The sequence below is a fragment of the Myxine glutinosa genome, chromosome 9 (genome assembly GCF_964187855.1).
Source record: "Myxine glutinosa chromosome 9, kmMyxGlut1.1, whole genome shotgun sequence".
NCBI lineage: Eukaryota > Metazoa > Chordata > Myxini > Myxiniformes > Myxinidae > Myxine > Myxine glutinosa.
In genome coordinates, this window is record NC_136269.1 from 133786351 (window position 1) to 133809590 (window position 23240).

Consider the following 23240-nt stretch of genomic DNA (forward strand, 5'->3'; position numbering starts at 1 on the left):
CAGGCCAGCTTGGCTGGTGAGGTAACAAAACTCAAGGGTCTGAGGAAACAGGCGAATAAAGAGCAGGATGAAGCGCTTAAGGAAATAGAAAAGCAGGCCAACGCGCGACTGATGTCGCTCGTTGAAAACCCAGCCCCCGCGGTAGGGGAGGCAGTGACCAATCTACCCTCCCCAGCCCCAGACCTAAGCTCTGCCCCGGGGTTTCAGGCACCACCTATCCTTTCTGCGCCCCCGCCACCACCTCCCTATAACCCCGCTACCATCGCGCCCCAGACACCCCAGAACCACCCGAGCCAGGGAAGACCGTTTGCACAACTTGGGGCTAACGGAATAGATGACGGGACCGACATCGCAGGGTTCCCGCCACCGATAGGACCGGATGGGTTATACCCCTCACTGGTAGGTTGTAAGGGGAAAAGGACCTCACAAACTACCCCATTGGAATGTCAGGAAATAGAGGGAAGGAAAACATTGTGCCCCGTACAAGTTATCGGAGTTGACGCAGCAGGTCATGGGGTTCGGGAAAGAGTACCATGGAAAGAATCCTCTTTAACTGTAATGCGGGCAAGGATTCAACATTTGCTTATTGAGGATCCACGGCAGATAGTGCCGACCATGTCGAATTGGGTTTTGGATGGCGAGTGCGACTATCGAGACATAACCCATATGGGAGTGTCCGTGCTCCCACCCAAGGTATGGGAAAGGGCTAGACAAAGAGCACACTGGCCGGTGGCAGACCCAAGGGCGGGTGCAAACCCCCTGTTAACACAAGCGCAATGGGATGCTCTAAAGGTCCTGCTGCTAGAGTCTATTGAGCAGGCGCTGTTGCCAGCAGGAGGTCCGGATTGGGGAAAGATCGGGGCCATAAAACAAAAGGCAGGAGAACCAATTGGAGAGTACCGAGAAAGGTTGGAAAAGGCCATTGCGCGCTGGGGAGGACTGGGTCCGATGCAGCTGGGAGGGCTACCCCAACCATTGGTAAATCAATATCTAATCGAGGGGCTTCGGCCGGTATTAAAGAAACAGGTACAGTCCGTCCTTTTCGGCTGGAAGGGAATGACAACCAACGAATTATGCGACAAACTGGAACAATGCCCGGGCTCCTCCCTAGAGGAGAAGAAGGATATTAAGGAGGAAATATTGCAAATGTTTGTCCAGGAGAAACGGGCTCAATTTAATCAAGGTAAAAGGGGGGATCAGAGTCAGAACTACCTACGCGAACAATGCCAGAAGTGGGGGCCTGTCCGGGGTTATGAGGACCTTGGGAGGAGCGGTTTGCCTTTCTATAGGGGCCAATTCCCTAACGGAGAGTGGATCCACCGCGAAGGTAACCTCTGTGAAGGTTGTACTGCTGAGGACTTAGGACTAATTAATATGGACGAAATAAAACAGCAATGGACAATACCACCCCCTCTTCCCCCTCCTCCTCAAAACCCTCAAACTTGGACTGTGCAAGGGCCCCCTCCCCAAAATTGGTATCCACCAAGACCCCTTCTCCAAACCCCTGGACCACCCCCCAATAGTGGGATGCAGAACGGACCAAAGGGGAACTGGGCCCCGCCTCGGGGCCCGCCGCAGCGGCAACCAGTGAACCAGTCACATTGGGGGCCGCCAGAACGCCGGCAGGGCGGAAGGGGCGCTGTAGAGGGACGACCTATGCCCTCCGCACCACCGGTTCCGCAGGAACCGTGTCATTATTGCAAGCAGATGGGACACTGGATACGTGATTGCCCAAAGGCTCGTAAGGGGTTTCAGCCCCAATACAATAGAGGGGCCTATTGACGGGACGCTGGCGAGTCGCCCAAGGAGTGTCCTCTCTTGACCGTGACACCGGCAGAGGAACCAACCTTGGTGTTGGACGTGGAGGGAAGACAATTAGAATTCCTCGTAGATACGGGTGCGACTCGCAGCACAATTAACAAGGGGCAATTGCCCTCTTTGCGCCCTACGGCCAGGAACGTTCAAATACTGGGTGTTTCGGGTTTACCCCAAGCGCTTCCTATTTCGGAGGAAGTGCGAGTAACATGCGGCCCACTGGAGGCTAAACATGCTTTCTTGATGACCACTACCGCCCCGACGAATTTGTTGGGACGGGATTTATTGTGCCGCTTGGGCTGTCAAATCTCATGTACCGAGGAGGGAGTTTTCGTAGACGTCGCGGAATCTAAACGCGACTTGGTAATGACGGCATTGTCTCGGCCCGGCCCCACCGTGTATTGGTGGCGCATGGATGAAGGGGCTCTGGCTACCTGGACGCATATCATAGATAATGTGTGCTTGGACAGTGCGGTCCTGCGAGATTGGCTACAACTGCACCAAATTTCGATAAAAACCTTAAAGGATAATCCACCCCATTGCACTGCGTACTATGATGCAACGGGCGACGACGAGAATTACCGAGAAAAGGTTAAGGAAAAGCTGGGCGAGCGCACGCCTCTACACTTATCACGGATATGGATCGGCCGTGAGGGAATAGGAATCGAGGCAGTCCTAACCTCGAGTCAGCGTGCGTTGACCCAATACCCCGAAGGAGCGGCCGCCCATGTTACCCTCACTACTGCCAAGGGGTGGCCGCCGGAAAGTGTAGGTTGGATGGTGGGGAGGTTACGAGAAGTCCCCTTACAAGGTTATCAGAGTAAGAGAGGCCGCTGGACTTTGAAACGGCTCCAAAATGGCGAAGGGTTCTCAATTGACTTCAAGACACAACGGAGGGATGGAGTGTTCGAAGCAACAGAGTTGCCTCCTAAGGGCACCTATGCCATGAGGGCAGTGCTGACGGACCCGGGTGAGTCAGATTACCTCCTAGCGGAGGTGCCAGACAATTTATGGCCAAAGAGCGACGGTGAGGTTGGACGGATGCGAGACGCCGAACCTCTAGTGATAGCAGTGCAGCCGGGGATGCGCTTGCCAAATGTAAAACAGTATAAGCTACGACCTGAGGCCGACGTAGGCATAGCACCAGTAATTCAATCCCTAGTGGAACAGAAGATTATCGTGGAAACTAACAGCCCATGTAATACACCAATTTTGCCAGTTAAAAAGCCGTCAAAGGACAAATGGAGGTTTGTACAGGATTTAAGGGAGGTGAACAAGGTGATACAGGGCATACACCCACTAGTTCCAAACGGAGAAACCCTCATGATGTCAATTCCGCCGGACGCAACATACTTCACGGTCATCGACCTTTGTTCTGCGTTTTTCTCTGTGCCCATCGCGCCTGAGTCACAATACTTGTTCGCTTTCACCCATAGGGGGCGCCAGTATACTTGGACAGTACTACCTCAGGGGTTTTCAGATAGCCCCACTCTGTTTTCTCGGGCGCTGCACCGCGACCTGGCGGATGTGGAATTGAAGGGAGGGTCAGTGTTGCTGCAATACGTTGACGATTTGTTGATTTGCTCCCCTTCAAAGGAGGCGTGCGAAATGGATTCCTTGGCCCTATTAAAGGCCTTGGCGGCCAAAGGCCACAAAGTAGGCAGACCAAAACTTCAGTTTGTGCGGCAGGTTGTAACTTACTTGGGACACGCCATTTCGCACGGAAAACGAGAATTGGATGCTGGACGAGTGACCGCTATTATGGAGCTGCCTCGCCCTCGCTCGCAACGGCAAATGCTGCGCTTCCTAGGTATGACGGGATAGCGCTGGTCACGGCACCGTCATTAGGACTCCCGGATTATGCGAAACCATTTACCCTTTACACTCACGCCGTGGGAGGTTTCGCCCAGTCAGTTTTGACACAGACCCATGGGGATAAGGAGCGGCCGGTAGCCTACTTTAGTAAAAAGTTAGACCCGGTCGAACAAGGGTTTCCGGTGTGCCTGCAAGCCGTGGCAGCGGCCAGGTACGCTGTAGAAAGAACAGCGGACATCGTTATGGGCCACCCAGTAAAGCTACGAGTACCGCATTGCGTCACTTCGCTGTTGTTACAGCGAAGCACACAGCATTTGTCTAACACTAGATTAATGCAATACGAATCCGCACTGATCACTGCAGCCAACATCACGATCGAACGTTGCACGACGCTCAACCCAGCCTCACTGATGCCCACCCCAGAGGAGGGCGAACCTCATGTGTGCACCGACGTTGTGCAGCTAGTCTCCACGGTGCGATCGGATTTAAAGGACAATCCCTTAGAATATCCCGACTGTACATATTATGTCGATGGATCAGCTAGGCGCGCATGGGACGGGTCCCTGTTGTCCGGGTACGCCGTGTGCTCGGATAGCGAAACGGTAGAGAGCGGGCGTCTTCCACCTACATTTTCCGCACAGCAGGCGGAGCTGTGCGCCTTGACCAGAGCGTGCAGCTTGGCGGAAGGCCTTGCCGTCAACATTTACACAGATTCGGCCTACGCTCACGGCGTAGTCCACGATAAAGGAGCCATCTGGAAGATGAGAGGTTTTCTCACATCTGCCGGTTCAGTGATAAAGAATGGCGCGTTGGTAGAAGGGCTCCTCCGAAGCATTTTACTTCCCCGCGCTATCGCGGTAATTAAGTGTCGTGGCCACCAAAGGGCGGACACTGACGTTGCCCGGGGCAATGCAAGGGCGGACGAGGCGGCAGGAAAGGCCGCCAACCAACAGATAGACCGCAACATGCCGATGGTGACACGAGCACAGACGACAGCCGCACAGATCGCTGACATACCGACTGCGGGACCACCCGCCACACCTACTAAAGACGATATCATAAATTTGCAGAACGCTGCAACGACGGCCGAACACGAGGACTGGCTCAAGCGAGGGGCGCTACGCCCCGGGCCAGGAGAAATATGGACCCTTGACGGGAAACCCATAGCACCCCAGGCTTTACTGCCTTGGCTGGCACGCATGGCTCATCAGAATGGTCATGTGTGCCAGAGGGGGGTGATGGGTCAGATAAACTACACTTGGACAGCGCCAGGACTGTCACGGATTGTATCCGAAGTGTGCCGATCGTGCGTGGTCTGCCAGCAACACAATAGAGGGGCGCCGCCGAGACATGCACATGATGGGGGACGGCCCCCGCCTAGTGGGCCGTTCGCAACTATTGAGTTCGATTTTACAGAATTGGAACCAAGCATGACGTTTCGCTATGTGTTGGTGATCGTAGATACGTTCACCAAATGGGTCGAAGCGTACCCATGCGTCAAGTCCGATGCTCCGACAGTAGTGAAGCGCCTCGTGCGGGATTTTATGTGCAGATTTGGCATTCCCCAGATAATTTCGTCAGATCAAGGGGGCCATTTCACGGCGCAGGTGGTTAAGGGCATCCTGAAGGCGTTGGGCGTTAAACAATCCTTCCATTGCGTCTACCACCCACAGTCCTCAAGACTTGTGGAACGAACGAACAAGACTTTAAAGAATAAACTAGCGAAACTTTGCGCAGACACAGGCTTGAGGTGGCCAGAGGCTCTTCCGCTTGCATTGATGAGCATTCGTTCCACCCCGGGTCGCACTACGGGCCTTTCCCCCCACGAAATATTAATGGGACGACCTATGAGCTTGCCCGTTTCAGCACCAACAGACATGTCCACCCTTGCTTTGCCAGTAATGGATGACATGCTTTTGAGATTTTGCATAGGCTTGTCGAATGTGGCACGCAGCATCCATGCTCGAGTACGAGAGGCGCTGCCTGAACCAATAGGCCACGCCATCCACGACTTCCAGGCCGGCGACTGGGTGCTCGTAAAGCACTTCACCCGCAAGGCTGCTTTGGAGCCACGGTGGAAGGGACCATTCCAGGTGCTACTAGTCACACCGACGGCAGTCTTCTGCGAGGGTAAACCTTCGTGGATCCACGCCACCCATTGTAAGTTGTCCATTCCCGCACCACAAGTCACACAAGACACCGCACCCCTCACTGCTGAAGACACCGCACCTCACACTGCCGAAGACAATGCATCGTCTAGGGCACCACAGTCTCCTAAGGGCGGCGATGACGGTCATGATGATGGGAATTCTGGGTAGCTGCCTCAAACCCCCTGCCGGAGATAGGCTCTTGAACTTTGAGCTACTGAGAAAGGACCTCCCCAAGTACCCAGGACCCGACAACTATTCAGCATTTCCCCTCCATCCCGTCAAGTATATAACGGCTCGCTGGGGAGACAAAATAGCGGTGAATTGCTGTAACCTGGAAACAAGCTTTAAGTGGTTATCTGTAAGATGGGCGGAAGCTATAGTGGTACACAATAATACACCACAGGCACGCATGACAAGAACACGCCTAGTCCTGACTAAGGTTAGGAAAGTGGAAAATGGAACATATGGGAACATAAGTAGCCGTTATGCCCCAGGATATCGATGGGGCAAGGGCATTGAGAATACTACCCTTATGTTGCATTATACCCCCATTGGTCCGGATACAACAATGATACTTGAATGTGGAATATGGCCCCCTCGCACGACAATCCCAAATGGAACTGCATCTTACCTTCGACCTAGTTGCGCCGCTTACGTCATTAAAACCCCGCCTGCCCAGGAAGTAAGAAAGAAGCCAGAGGAGAACACATACTGGAAGGTCGCACAGCACATGGCCACATTACAGAATAGGACACGGTGTTGGATGTGTATGCACCTTCCCCGCACCAGCACAACAGGAATACCAATGGTAGCGTTACCCCTATCACTCAATGATTTGTGCTCAAAGCTTCTAGACACCAAATGCCTTAGTACAACCCTGACAAGCCAAGGTTCTGACGGAACTGCGTGTAAACGAGTTTTCCAGTACTCGCCCCCCATCCAACCCCGACATTTTGAGGAACGTCCGGCGCCGGTTTGGGTTAAGCCGGCTATGGGGGCCCTCTGCTTAGAAGGAAAGGGCCACATAACGGTAGGCAAATCTGTGTGTAAAGATACCCTCCTCGCGGACCCTAGGGAAGGGAAACACATGCTGTTAGTTAATGTTACAAGTTCGCCCTTACATAATCTCACACACCTCCAGTTGGCATGGGAAGGGGTAAACGGAACGAACACTATCGCAGACCTTCGCACTTGCATGACCACTCATTTAGTGGCTCCACATGGAACCATGTTTGTATGCGGAAACAAAGCTTACCCGTATTTACCTGATAATTGGGGAGGAATCTGCTATTTAGGATCAGTTTTCCCAGAAATGGAAATGCGACAACACTTGCATAATACTCCTGCACTCATAAGGACCCCGCGAAGCACCTATTGGAACAACGACGGCACCACCACCTTACATGGCGCTGATTGGGAAAAGGCCGTTAGTTTCTTTTTCCCATGGGCTGGGACGGTCATGAGCAGTTACCGCATTGACAAAATTGCGTTAATCTTAGAAACTGTGGCCAACGCCACCGCTACAGCACACGACGAAATGTTGGACACAGTTGTCCACCTGCGTACAATGGTTATGCAAAATAGGGTTGCGTTAGATATGCTATTGGCAGAACGAGGAGGGGTATGTGGGATAATTGAGGGTAAATGTTGCACTTTTATTCCTGACCCCTCACAGGGCGTCAGTGCTGCTATTATAAAGTTAAGGGAAAGTGCTCATACATTGACAAGGGATCGAATGGATCGGGAAGCCTCCCACCAGTGGCTTACCGACTGGTTCAAAGGGTGGACAGGCACGATTGTAAAGTGGGTACTGACCGCCTTGGCAATAGTCCTTGGAATCGTGGTTAGTTGTGTGATAATCAAGGCTTTAGTCCTTGCGTGTGTGAGAAAGTTTTCCACAGGATGGACGCTGAAGACGACAACAGAAAAGGCCATGGTGATGCTCGAAAAGCTGACTGCGGGTCCAGATGACACACTGGCCGTTGACGTGACTACAGATTGCGGATCCTGGAACGACGACCCGAACGAGCCACTGGGCCGCGACAATGAGATCTCCGCTTCCGAAGATTGTTCTTCCATTGTTGATATTACCGATAATGATGTCGAGTACACTTATGCGGACCTCGAAGCATTTCAGGCTGCCAGGAGGCCGTTTAAACTGGGCCCCAACACGTCGCACGAAGAAATCGACGATTTCCTGAAGGACTCCTCTCGTTTCTTCACGATGTGCCAGGCCGTGACTATGACTATTGGTGGCCGTCCACGCCGCAGGCCTACGCCACCTAAGAATAATGTTACTGATGATGTTACCAATGATGATGTGGGCCACTTGCGAGGGTCCCCGGCTGATGTTTATATTTCAATGCAGGCTTTGCCTCCCCATGTTTCACGAGCTCACCTTTATGTCTCACAAGCCCACAGTGAGTCAAACGCCACTGACCCAGTCCGGGATTTGGACCCAGCTGTGAACCCAAGCCCGGATGGAGAGGAACTCGATCGTGAAAACACTCTGAGTTCCGAGTCTGATTGTTTTGGAGATTCGTCCATGGATAACAGCGAAGCAAGCAGCATCGCCTCGGACGATCTCGACTTTGACCCAAAGGAAGTTTCTCTCCCACCTTTGGACCGTTATGCTTTATTTCATGGCCATAGGTTTGAGCCACCTGATACTGACGATGTTGTGTCTTCCCCAGATCACCAGCATGTAAGAGACCTCATGAACATGAATATCGATTGAGCGCTGGAGATCTACAAGGATTTAACCTGGGGAAGCCTGGGCGAGCTCCAGTCAGGGGGGAGTCCGGCTGCACCTCTGTGGGCAAAGGGTGGGTCGGAGATCTTCCTGGGTGTGGACCCCGGTGGAACCAGAGGTCTTCGTTGTGGATTTGGCGCGCTATTCGATCTTCATGTCTCTACGGTCTCACTTCATACACCCATCTACACCCGCCTTACATCATACATCCACTTACACCCACACACCCGCGGATCATCCTGCTGAGTGCGCTGTGCGGTACGGGGGTACGGGACATGCTCACTGGGATGCATTCGTGTGGTACGTTACGTTTAGTGAATCCTTTACACTGTCTCTCCCACCTCTCTTGGTGGATTTTGTGTGCCATTTGATCACTCTGCTTTTACGGCCTTACATTGCATACTCACATACAGACGCGAATCATCCTACTGAGTTTGTGTGGTGCTTTGGTACGGGACATTCTTACGGGGCTGCCTTCGCGTGATATGTTGAATGATTTTTCTGTTTTGTTTGAAATAAAGGCCTTTGATTGGCTCGTAGATAACTTTGTATCTTAGATCCAAAAGGGCGGTATGTAGGGAGCTGTAATGCCCCTCCCCCTTTGTATATCCATGCTGCTTTACTAATTACCAAGTGTAACCAATTATATGTTCTGTTTTGACTGACTGTTGTACTCTTTTATGATACTGAGTTCTTTCTTGTGCCTTGAGGATGTGTAATGTCCTAATAAGGAGTTCTTTTCCTTTGAGCTCTGGTTTGTGTGGGCACAATCTTTAGTTCCCCTTCCCTGGCCTTGGAGGCTACTGTTATCTCTCTGCCTCCCTCTATGACTTTACCAATATCCTGCAAGTTGACAGTTTTATGAGTGTCTACTCCCTTTGTACTTTCCCAAGCAAGCTTTCTATACAGAAAGTTGTAAACATGTTGCCACATAATGCTGACCATCTCCTTATCTGAGCTAACCCAAGACTGGCCTTGGATGAACTTCCTTTAATTAACTGAACAACAGGATGGGACTATGGTGGGAGGGCCGATGAGCCCATTCTGTCTCTGTATCTTGTGAGCTAACTCCACCCCTGATTTTCCTTATATAAAGCAATGTTAATTGAATTATTTTAGAGCATCTTGTTGTACTGTTGGTCATTCCTTGTGAGTTTCAATACAACTTTTGCTGTCCTCAAGCTTGTGTACTCGAGTTCCAATAAATATATCCGTTGCTCCTTTCTTCTGAGTCTTCTGAGTCCCAAGTCCTAAGTCTCAATCCGACATATATACATATATATACATATATATACATATATATACATATATATACATATATATACATATATATACATATATATACATATATATACATATTGTCGCGTAACCGTGATTAACACCACAGTTACGGATGACCGATTTGCGAGACTTTAACTCCCGAGGCGAACACTCAATGGCGGACTCACGTTCAACACCAACGCGCGAAATGGCGGGACGCAGCGAAGGCTCCGCAGCCTTATCTATTAAAATGAAACACCCAGGAAACTGCGTTCAAATATGTACAGAAAATAATATAAGGATTTATTATTAAAAGTAAAGCCAGTGAAAAAGCACGCGCCGGTAATACTAATAACTAAATCGGGACGTCCCCACACGACTGATATCAAACACAAACGAGGGAGATTAATACGAAAATAACAAGTCACGTCGTGTACAGTGTACGCGGATTCGGGCTTATCTGTCTTTGTCGTCCTTGTGGCTGCCGTCCAACACCGCTCCTTTCGGCCCGATCGCACACCTCGCTCCAAGTTCCACGGCCCTCTGCCTCCGCCTCCAAGCGCCACCAGGCCTCGTCGGTCCAACGCAGGGCTGCACGAAGCAACCAAAAACCAAGTGCCAACTGCCAACTGCTGAGTGCCGAGTGCCAACTGCCAACTGCAACGAGCTGTGGTCACGAACTGTAGAAAATGGCACGAACCGTCAACTGCCACGAGCTCTCACTTCTCTCAACTGCCACTCCGGTACCGAACTGGGACGCTCTACTCAACTGTTCAACGAACTGGGACGACTCGAGATCAGATCGCAACTCAACTGGCGAAAATGGCGTCCGACCGTCGCATATATCTCTCCCCGATGACGTCACCTTGGCGCACTCCTCAGCCAATCATATGGTCCCAACTCGCCGGTCACGCCCTCTGGGGCATGCGACTCCTAACATCTCCCCCGTTACGCGACCCTGCGGTCCTGGCATAACACGTGCCGGCCCGGTTTGTAGGCCTTTGGAGGTGTACACGGTGGCGGCCAGCCGTGGCGGTGTTTTTTTGGCCTGGTTTCCTGTCAATTTAATACGAAGTCCTTGTCAGGGAAAGGGGATTATTTAATGTTGCGCTAAGGACCTAACTAATGTCTATGTGGTTTGCAGTGCCATAAAGGACAAAGGTTTGATTACTAGGTGATACTCACAGGGGCGTTACCTTTAACCCCTCACTATTTAACACTCGAATCTCCAGGTAGATCCACACTCATACATCTTACCCCGACAACCGCCTAAACATCAAGAACTTATTACATGTAGAGTCCCTGTCACGACAGCCGAATACCTACCTATTCAGATCTACCTAGCTCTAGATGTTGCATTACCAAATTCATAACACAGCCCCCCCCCTGGAACCGTAGCTCCTGCAAGGTTCACCGCAGGGCTACCATTCCAGCCTTAACACTTACTGTCACACACTTGATTAACCTACGAAATAAATCAGGAAGGGCTGTGGGAAGTGAGTCGGACTACCTACCTACACTTCCTTAACATGCTGAACCCCTTAACCATCATGCAAGTATGTACATCTTCTTCCTTGTTCCTGTGGAGGGAGGAACAAACAACACACCAAAACTCCTACCTTATCCACAAACTTAACCATCTTACCAAAAACTCACAACTCTAACCTCTGTACATACCCCGGTCTACAGACCGCGTCCCCCGGTGGATGCCACAAGACTCAACCTTACCTGCGGGGCCATCCCCAATGCATCCCCCCTAAATTTCCACGGGCCCTGTCCAGATGTTACAGGTGAGTGACACGGCTCGGTGGATTTCGCCCACATTCATGCAACACAGACCCCTTAACCACTCATTCTCATTCCATAGGTCATCAAGGCATTTCAAAAATCAACAAAGCACTTATTCCCAATACACCCCCTGCAGGACCATGGCATTGATGTCATTCACGTGTGTGTGCATTCCTCAACTAGGCAGCGGGGAGGTACCGCACAAAAAGATGGTGGGGGCGCATCAGGCTGTGGTGCCCGCAGTCCCAAAAACAAGTCAACCGACTTACAAGTTCATTGCCCCCCCCCCCCTTTACCTCTTGGCCCCATGACAGCCCAACAGCCCCTTTCCGCCGTTACCTCGCCGGTGAGGGTCTCCACACACACCAGGCTCCTTTGCCTCCTGCTTTCGCGCAGCAACACGGGTCACCGGGGGACTTCCTCACCCCGCGGCACCCAACCAGACCCTCCACCGACGAGCTCCAATTTCCAGTTACCACCGGCTGCCAGGGGTAATTGCCGCAGAGGGGGGCCCGCAGGCATCGCTCCTCAGAGCTTGCTCTGTACCTGCGGACACACACACCTTCCCCACCCACAAGACCCCAAAACACACTTCCTCCCCCACTGCCATTCAATTCTCCACACAACTCAGCACAATTCAGTACAATTCCATAGATGGTGTAAAAGGTGTTACAAGGCTTGCCATGGCCTGCTACATGTGAAATTCCCCCGGTTCACATTTAAACCATCACATCTTCCCAAAAGCACATTTCCAAAAGCACAATTATCACCCCTCATTATCTCCAATAATCATCACTCACTCTCCAGGTTCCACTCTCACGACCACATCAAAACACGTAACCACAATACAAAAACATACGCCACCCACAAGACACTGTGGCTCCCATTCCATCCCCTCACCGGCCATGTCATCACTCACACCCGCCTCCCAACTCCAAATTACATGTCCCCAATTTCCCAAAGCAAATCCTGAAGCCTGGGACAGTACTCCTCAAAGCACTCACCTTAAGTGCAGGTAGTTGCAGGTTGGTCAGGTTCAAGGGTGTCATCCACCACACCTAATTTCCCCCTCACCCTTCCAATCCACTCCGGAGCCTCCCGACCCATGTAGGAGCTCAATCTATCCCCGTGAACTATCTGTGGAAGGGTATGTGGGCCCATCTGAATTTTGAACACCACATCAGTTACTTGCCGAAGCACCACCCCAGGGCCCTTCCAAGGTGAAGTGAGTTTTGGGCACACCCCCTTCCTTCTCCGGGGCCAGTGGAGCCAAACAAGGTCTCCGGGAAGGAAACGAGGTGTGTGAGCCCGAGCGTCATACCGCGTTTTCATCTGCGAAGAAGCCACCCCAATTTGCTTCCTCGCAAACTCATGAGCCTTTTCCATGCTCGCTTTCAAATTGGTTGCGTAGCTCTCCACAGTTGGCTCACCCGTTCCCCTGGTGACGGTCCCATCAACAAATCTGTGGGGACTCGCATCTCCCTACCGAACATCAACAAGGCGGGGGTGCACCGAGTGGTCGCATGCTGGGCGGTCCGGTATGCCATCAATATAAAGGGAAGGTGCTCGTCCCAATCCTGTTGGTTTTCAGATGTAAAGAGGGCCAATTGTGTCAACAGTGTCCGGTTGAACCTCTCTACCATCCCATCCGATTGAGGCCTAAGGGGAGTCGTCCGGGTCTTATGAATTTGGAGGAGCTCGCACACCGACCGCAGGAGGGCAGATTCAAAGTTCCGGCCCTGGTCAGTGTGCAGCTCCCTTGGGACGCCAAATCGGGAGAAGAATCCCTCAACTAGTACTTGAGCTACCAGCCGGGCTTCCTGGTTGGGCAATGGGTAGGCCTCTGGCCACTTGGTGAAGTAATCCATTGCCACCATAATGTACCGATTCCCTCGGCGGGTGGCTGGCAGGGGCCCCACCACATCTACTGCCACCCGCTCGAGCGGTGCCCCGACATTGTACACCTGGAGCGGGGCCTTGCGCGCACGTGGGGGTCCCTTCTTACCGCGGCAGAGGTCGCAGGATCTCACCCAATTTTGAATGTCTCTGCCCGAATTCACCCAGTAGAACCTCTGTCGTAATTTGGACAAAGTCTTGGCCACGCCCAAATGTCCCATTGTCCTAGTCCCATGCACGTGCCCCATAACCACTTCCTTCAATTTGTTAGGTACAATTATCAACCAGGAAGCTACATCACCCATTGGTGTCACCCACTTTCTGAACAAATAGCCCTCTTTCAACCCCAACATCTGCCACTGTGCCCAATAGGCCTTTACCTGGGCTCCGTGTGGAGCAATCTCCTCCCAAGAGGGTCTTTTGTCCTCCTCTAGCCACTGAAAAAGGGGCCCCAAAACGGGATCCTCCCTTTGACTCTCTTGCCAATTCACATCGCCCAATTCCTGTGGGGGTTGTGGCAAAGTTCGCCTGGTCACTCTCGCTGCATATAGGCATGCATCAATTTGGCCCTGCCCAATTGGATCCTTGGCTTCTTGTCTATCACAAAATTTACACTGTGCATCCCAACAAGGGCGCCGAGAGAGAGCGTCTGCATTGGCATGTGCTTTGCCAGGCCGATGTTGCACAGTGAAATTATACTGCTGCAGCCTCTCAAGCCACCTTGCAATTTGTCCCTCCGGCTCTTTGAACCGAAGGAGCCATTGCAAGGAGGCATGATCCACTCGGATCACAAACTCCCTCCCATAAAGGTAAGGGTGAAAGTGTCCAACTGCAGACAGCAAGGCCAATAGTTCTTTGCGGGTAACGCAATAATTTCGTTCGGGCCTCGAAAGTGCCCGACTGTAATACGCAATAGCCCTCTCGACTCCCTGTTGCATTTGTGACAACACAGCTCCCAATCCCTCCTGGCTCGCATCTGTGTCCAGGATGTAATTGCCATCATCTGTCGGGTATGCCAAAACTGGGGCCTCCACCAGACGTTGTTTTAAGTGACTGAATGCCTCGATGCAGCTCTCTGACCATACAAATTTGGCTCCTTTCTCTGTCAATTTGTGCAAAGGTCTTGCAATTTCCGCGAAATTTGCCACAAATCTTCTGTAGTACGAGCAGAGGCCCAAAAATCCTCGGACCTCCCTTACATTTTTAGGGGCGGGCCACTCTTTTACAGATTTTACCTTTCCTGGGTCAGTGGCCACGCCGCTCTCACTGATCACGTGACCCAGGTAAGTCACTTCCCTCCTGAAAATTTCACACTTGCTCGGATTTAATTTCAACCCGGCACCCCTTAATCTCCCAAATACGTCTGACAAATTTTCGACAGCCTGTTCAAATGTGGGAGCGTGGACCAATACATCATCCAAATAGACGAGGCAAGTCTGCCACGGTAAGCCAATTAAAACACGTTCCATCAGACGCTCAAACGTGGCAGGGGCATTGCACAATCCAAAGGGCATGACGACAAACTGCCAGAGACCCTTTCCTGTGGTGAACGCCGTTTTCTCCCTCGCCTCTTTATCCATTTCCACCTGCCAATAACCGCTCTTTAAATCCAACGTGGAGAACCACGTTGAGCCTGAAACGGCATCGAGGGTGTCATCGATCCTTGGCAGGGGATACGAGTCCTTGAGTGTCACATGATTGAGCTGGCGGTAATCCACACAGAACCGAGTGGTCCCATCTTTCTTCTTCACCAGCACAATGGGTGACACCCAAGGACTCACCGAGGGCTCGATAAATCCGGCTCTTTCCATTTTGCTCACCTGTTCCTCTGCCTCCTCTTTCTTAGCGAAAGGGAGCCGCCTCGGCGGTTGGCGAACAGGCCGAGCCTCGCCAGTACTAATTTTGTGCCTGACGAGACTCGTGCGTCCAACATCCTCGGGGGAGAGAGAAAAAACACCCAAGTTCTTACCAACCAAATTGTGCAACGTCTCTACCTGCTCCGATGTTAGGCCCTCTTCAGAGCGTGTCATCATGTCCCGCACTCCCTCTGACCAATCACATTTCCCCAAATTTTGCCCTCCTTCCGGCTGTACTGGCAAGCATGTGGATCCACCTCCTCCGGTGACCTCTACTACACTACTGCATTTGGCTACGATGGCTCCGCCCCTTATAGTGCGGGGGCTGTCGGACAAGTTGAGCAGCCTGACTGCCAGCATAGGCCCACGGGTGTCTATGAGGGTGCGACCCACCATTAATTCCTCCGTCCCCTGCGAGGACCACGACTCCACTAGCCCCAGCTGGCCAATGGGTTGAGCACCTGCTGCTAACTCTGCCATCACGACTCTCTCGGACCTGGGAGGCACGGTCACAGTGCGCGGCACCTCCAGCCACGTCCCCTGCACCTCCTCGTCATCCCCCAGTCCCATTAACTGCAGCCTCTCGGTGCCCAACCACATATGACCACGCCCAAGGTCTAATTGGCAGTCATGTTCCACCAGGAAACTCAGTCCCAACAGACACTGATCGCACACCCCCGCCACCCACACAACCACGCTGACCTCCAGGCCACCCAACTCCATCCTCACCACTCCGCGTCCCAATATTGGTGCCGTTGCCCCCGTAGCCAGTTGAAGGCTGTGTCCTTCTACCCTATCAATTTTGTCCCAGCCTCCAACACTCTGGTCTAGCACACCCGGATTGATAATGGTGTCACTGGCTCCAGTGTCCACCACAGCCTCACAAAATTCTCCCTCAATTTTGCATCTAACCCTTAGATTACCCGTGCCAATTTGTCCGCAATTCACTACTTCCACCAAAGGAGGGCGCTTCTCCACACACTTGCCAGCCGAGCATGGCCCCGTATGCTCGGCTCGTTCTAGTTTCCCGCACACTCTACCGCTATTGGCCCAGGCGGAGGTGGTGGTCCTCTGTCTGGCACCTGTGGACCTCCTCTGTCTGGCACCTGCGGACCTACTGGGGGCCCCCTCCTTTCTGGACTGCGAAGCCTGTCAGGAGGTGGGGGCCCATATGGTTGCCGACAATTCCTCTGACTGTGCCCTCTTCTCCCACATCTAAAACAAGTCCCCAAGAACGGACCCCTCTGGTAGCCAGGCGGAGCCCCCCTTTCTCCCGGCCCAGCCCGATAAAAATCAGGCCGTCCCGATGACCAACCTGGACCACCCTGTCGTGACTCGCTCCCTGCAAATTGTCCCCCCATCAAATTTGTCAGCTGGCGGCTGATCCCCCTTAACATTCGCCCGATGTCATCCTCTGGCTTTTCCCGATCCCGCACCTCGGTCTGCCGTACCGTCACAGGTGCCCTCTCCGATGCGCGGTTCGACCTTCTCAAAAAGGTCAGTCTCGCCGCGCATTCCGCTGCCCGGTGCACCGTGGGTGGGTCCTGTAACTCCACCAACGTCCGGACCTCAGGATCAGGGAGAGCCGCCATAAATTTTTCTATCGCCAGCTTGTCCCACGCCTGTGCTGGTAGGTCCCTGTATGCTATCCTCACAGACTGGTATATATCCTGGGCCAGCTCCTGCAACGTCTCATTAGGCTTTTGCCTGCGATGCAGCAGCTGTGCCCTGACCAGGTCGCACCTTGCGCCTGTCCCGTACCTGTTATTCAAGGCCTCACAAATGGCCTTGCTGGTCAATATTCCCTCTGGGACTACGTTCAACACGTCGGCGGCTGACCCACGCAGTGTCGCCACCAGATTCCCCATGCGCTCCCGCTCTCCCCAACCATTGAGCTGAGACACGCACTCAAATTGTGTCAGGAAAGCCTCGAGGCTCCCTGATCCGTCAAAATGTACGAGGGGGATTGTTTTTCCAGAGACTCTATTCCCCGATTCCTCTCTGTCCAAATCCAGTCCGGGGCCAAAACACCCCCCCAACTGGGTATTCCGTTTCGGAGCCTCTGGTGTCCAAATGTGGCTCGTGGTGAGGGTCTCCTGGGTCCCCTTAATCTGGTCCTGAAAATGTTTAACCGACCTACTCACCTCTTCCTTCAGGCTCTCTTGAACCCGACCAACCTCCTTCTTGATGGTATTGTCCCAGATCTCCAGTCGCTCCTGCATAAAATCACTCACCCTTTCATTATCCATTAGTGGCCCCCACAGGCCTTTCTCAATTAACCCTTGCTCCTGCTCTTTTATGCGGGTTTCCAACCCCCTCACCTCCTCGGCCAATTTGCCCCCCTGTCGGTTGAGCAGTCCCCATTCCTCACTCTGCTGTAGCATTCTGGCATCCACCCGGCCCCGATAGCCTTCCAGGTCCCCATTTGCTTTATCAATTCGAGCATTTGTGGCACCAATCTGACCCTCCAACTTTTCCCCCATTTGGACAGCCTGCGTCACGCCCTCCTCTATTTTTGACATTAATTCTTCCCGTTTCAATTCAATTTCCACCCCTATGGCTTTTTCCATCTCCCCCATTTGAGTTTCTACTTTACCCTCAAATTTCCCCAGTCTGTCCGTAATTTGGTTTTGCACTCTCCCTTCTATGCCATCAATTCGTTCCCCCAGCTGCTGTGCCATTTCCCCAATTTTTCCTTCCAATTGTTCATTCCTTTCCTTTATTTCATTCCCTTGTTCATTCATTTGTTCATTCATCACCTCCATTTTTTCCTCCAATCCATCGATTTTGCTGTCCATCCCTTCGATTTGTTCTTTCAATCCCTCCTTTAATCCTTCAATTTTATCACTCTGGGCATTCAGTTCCCCTTTTAACCCATCAATTTTATTTCCCATTCCTTCAATGTGTCCCTCCAATCGATCACTCATTCCCTTCATTCCTTCCCTCCATTCCTTCCCCTGTGACTTCATTTGTTCATTCAATTCCCGATTGGCTCGCTCACTCTGTGCGTTCATGTCTCCCATCTGCTTTCCCATTTTGTTTTCCAGCCCATCAATTTTAATACTCTGAGCATTTATTAAATTTACTATGGTCTGGAGATCTATCGGGGCCGTCCCAGCGGCGGGGAAAGTTCCAACGCTATCCTCCTTATCCCCCATTTCCGGCTCACTCCCGACGCTGACGGAGGCCTCGCTGCGTACTTCCATCTCGTCAATTTCCGACATCCGCTTTCCGGAAGATTGTTTCCCGCGCGCGTATTTATTTCAATTCCAAAAACACAATTTAAATTTGACGAAGACGCGATATCGCGCTCCGTATGCCCAATTGATTATTAAATTTCTCCGCCTCGCCTATCCAAATTTTGCGTTCGAACGTCGGACGCAATGTACGCCCGACCGTGTCGATGTCTCGCCGCGGACAAAAAATTTGTCCGACGGATTCGAATCCCACTCCTGACACCACTTGTCGCGTAACCGTGATTAACACCACAGTTACGGATGACCGATTTGCGAGACTTTAACTCCCGAGGCGAACACTCAATGGCGGACTCACGTTCAACACCAACGCGCGAAATGGCGGGACGCAGCGAAGGCTCCGCAGCCTTATCTATTAAAATGAAACACCCAGGAAACTGCGTTCAAATATGTACAGAAAATAATATAAGGATTTATTATTAAAAGTAAAGCCAGTGAAAAAGCACGCGCCGGTAATACTAATAACTAAATCGGGACGTCCCCACACGACTGATATCAAACACAAACGAGGGAGATTAATACGAAAATAACAAGTCACGTCGTGTACAGTGTACGCGGATTCGGGCTTATCTGTCTTTGTCGTCCTTGTGGCTGCCGTCCAACACCGCTCCTTTCGGCCCGATCGCACACCTCGCTCCAAGTTCCACGGCCCTCTGCCTCCGCCTCCAAGCGCCACCAGGCCTCGTCGGTCCAACGCAGGGCTGCACGAAGCAACCAAAAACCAAGTGCCAACTGCCAACTGCTGAGTGCCGAGTGCCAACTGCCAACTGCAACGAGCTGTGGTCACGAACTGTAGAAAATGGCACGAACCGTCAACTGCCACGAGCTCTCACTTCTCTCAACTGCCACTCCGGTACCGAACTGGGACGCTCTACTCAACTGTTCAACGAACTGGGACGACTCGAGATCAGATCGCAACTCAACTGGCGAAAATGGCGTCCGACCGTCGCATATATCTCTCCCCGATGACGTCACCTTGGCGCACTCCTCAGCCAATCATATGGTCCCAACTCGCCGGTCACGCCCTCTGGGGCATGCGACTCCTAACATCTCCCCCGTTACGCGACCCTGCGGTCCTGGCATAACACGTGCCGGCCCGGTTTGTAGGCCTTTGGAGGTGTACACGGTGGCGGCCAGCCGTGGCGGTGTTTTTTTGGCCTGGTTTCCTGTCAATTTAATACGAAGTCCTTGTCAGGGAAAGGGGATTATTTAATGTTGCGCTAAGGACCTAACTAATGTCTATGTGGTTTGCAGTGCCATAAAGGACAAAGGTTTGATTACTAGGTGATACTCACAGGGGCGTTACCTTTAACCCCTCACTATTTAACACTCGAATCTCCAGGTAGATCCACACTCATACATCTTACCCCGACAACCGCCTAAACATCAAGAACTTATTACATGTAGAGTCCCTGTCACGACAGCCGAATACCTACCTATTCAGATCTACCTAGCTCTAGATGTTGCATTACCAAATTCATAACAATATATATACATATATATACATATATATACATATATATACATATATATACATATATATACATATATATACATATATATACATATATATATATATACATATATATATATATATATATATATATATATATATGTATATATATATATATATATATATATATATATATATATATATATATATATATATATATACATATATATATATATATACATACACATATATATATGTATATATATATATATATATATATATATATATACACTATATATATATATATATATATATATATATATATATATATATATATATATATATATATATATATACACATATATATATGTATATATATATATATATATATATATATATATACACATATATATATGTATATATATATATATATATATATATATATATATATATATAGTGTGTGTCAGAACAATACTTCACAAACCAAGCAGAGCATGATAGTGCCAACGTTTGCAACAAAAAATTTTTTTTAAACTAGCACAGCACTCTTCGACATCGCCGCGTCGATAGATACGCGTCCGCCCACATTATCACATCATTATAATATATTCGTGTACCAAGTTTGATTTAAATCCCTTCAGTTGTTTTGAAGTATCACATTTTTACCAGACATGATCTCTGACCTTTGATGCCCAAATATAATCAGTTCTTCTTTTCATCATAAGCTTTTTGTGTTATTTTTACCAAGTTTGGTCAAAATCCCAATACTGGTTCACAAGTTAGCTCGGCAACAGAATTTTTTTTTAACTAATGGGACCTCTTTGACCTTTGACCTCATGACCCCAAGATCGAATCAGTTCATATTTACATCATTATACATACCTGTACCAAGTTCAACTTAGATCCTTAAGTTCTTATGTTATCACGGGAACGAAAACCTATCACGGACGGATGGACAGACAACCCGGAAAAATAATGTCTCCGGTGACTTAGTAGGCATAATCAAGGACAGAAATCTTTGCCAAGCATACATAGTGCGCACTTTAAATTTTCCCATCTCTGAGAGAGTGCTCCTATCTCTGATAGAGTACTCCTTGCTTACAGAGCAAAATCCCATGAACTTTGCTAACCTGAACCAATCCTCACATGCAGCCTGGGCATGCAGGCAAAGTCTCAATGTGAGCTCCATTCACAGAAGTAGTCACACACACTTGCTGTGCAATTGTATTGGTCAAAGCTCAGACAACAATTTGTAACAAAATAAAGGAGGTTTTAAAGTGCACAATGATAGCAAACAATTCCAAGAACAATGAAAGAAATGAAAGTAGGTCGGAAAGAAATTAAATACAAATAAATAGCAAAACGCAAGTTAATAAAAATGTACAAAGTTGTGCAACCAACAGTCTAAGAATTGCTTAGGAAAACTTTGGAGTGCAGTGATATCGCAAGCATGACGTGGTCTGTTCTTTCCTCTGGCTAATCAGCGAGGATATTTAAAGAGTTAGCCAGGAAATGACAAAAAATCCTTGAGCAGCGTCTGCCGGAATTCAAACGCGTTCCTGCGACTTCTTCCTCGAGGAGAGCCGGAGGCATTTCAAGCAAACTGCGGCATTGTCAAAAAAGCAATCCCTGCAAAAGAAGCCAACAGAGAAGTAGAACGAAACACAGAACAATTGATCAGGTTGTTTCAAAGTGAAAAGGCTGGTGAACCGAGCTATCAAATGCAGGCCTTTCCGGTACTCTATGTTGTAGAGCTTTCTCAATACGTAGTTAATGTAACAAGAGAAGCCAAAAGCACGAAGAAATGCTCTCACACTATGTTGTAAATAGACTTCAGCAAAAAGGAAGATCACTTCCTGAATGAAGAGAGGATTATCAGAATGCAGCACATGGGTTCAAGTCTTTCAAGGAATGCAGTCTGGCCTGTTAGTCAATATCAGTGAGCAAAATGTTCAGTAACCCTCGTCCAATGCGAATTTTCATAACACGGATTTGTTTATATGCATGGTAACAAATGTGATGATCATTTCCCGAACATGCATAAAACTTGATTATACGTGAGTTTGAATGTGGTGCTGTGGCCACGTCATGTGCAGACCTTCTTCTACCATCCGTGCAGTTTTCAGTCTGCATAGCGCCGCAGTGGAGCGATTTCTTTAACTCATCGTTATTTAGCCACAAAATGTACCATTATATGCAGTGCGGCACCGAAACGTCAAGCTTCTGCAAGTGGTGTGGCGTGAAGAAATGCCGTAAGGTTATGACATCAGCAGAGAAAAATCGTCATTTTATACAAGTTACGTCGCTTGATGAGCATAGCATTGGGCGGCCATGAGTATCATCTGAACGAGTCCACCATACACACCATTCGTTCAAGCCTGACGTCCTGGACTTTATAACAGAATAAAAATGCTAGGCGCCTCCTGGACTTCAACACCGACGAAACGAGGCTCGTCTACAATAAGATGGGTAAAAAGGACATACATATCCGAGAAACAGAAGGCAACAACAACAACAACAACAACAACAACATGCATTTTAAGACCATTTTCCCTGCTAGAGCGGGGGTTAGCCTTGCGGTCCCCATGACCATCTTCTCCATTTTGCCATATTTTCTGCATCTCTCCTTGTTAACCCCCCTTGCCCGCATTTCTTCTTCCACCATCTTTAGCCAAGTCTTTCCCGTCCTCTACCTCCTTCTACAATCATTTCCAATCACTCTTCTCAACCAGTCACTTTCATCCTTCCTCAACACATGACCAAACCATCTCAACCTGTGCCTCTTCACAGCATCAATCACAGGCTCTATTCCCATCATCTTTCGCAATTCATCATTTGTCTTCCTCAAAGCACACAGAAAACAGAAAGAAAAGAAAACAGAAAAAACAGAAATCAGAAACAGAAGGCAGCACACATATTAAAGTCTTTCAAGGATTGTCTTGCACTTCTTGTGGAAATGCATCGGGTGACTTTACAAACCTTTTGTTCTGCAACAAATCCACAGGCAACCATGATCCTCCGACCTCAAACAATTAACCCCCACCCTACAAATCGATATAAAGTACATGTTTAGGTATTCCCTATGAGGTCATCATCATCAAAGAAAAAGAAGCATATAAAATATTTGTCCGCTTGTTATGTCCATGGCCACGTTCCTTTATCCCTATTTATTCCAGAAGGTCTTAAGCTTGTGCTGCATGG

The 23240-nt window shown here is 50.0% G+C and overlaps 1 protein-coding gene across 4 annotated transcripts in view; it reads right to left on the minus strand.

Moving 5' to 3' along the window:
* Nucleotides 1-21235: 21235 nt before the first annotated feature.
* The window catches only part of DEF8 (differentially expressed in FDCP 8 homolog), a 33263-nt gene continuing 31258 nt past the window's right edge, over nucleotides 21236-23240 (minus strand). For 2 of the 4 annotated variants that reach the window (XM_068128092.2, XM_068128094.2), the window contains one exon: nucleotides 21496-21668. In XM_068128092.2, the coding sequence (XP_067984193.2) occupies nucleotides 21634-21668 (35 nt within the window). In that variant the 3' untranslated portion in view covers nucleotides 21496-21633. Of the gene's footprint in view, nucleotides 21669-23240 lie in introns of all 4 variants that reach the window. The other 2 variants (XM_068128093.2, XM_068128095.2) reach the window with 2 other exon arrangements.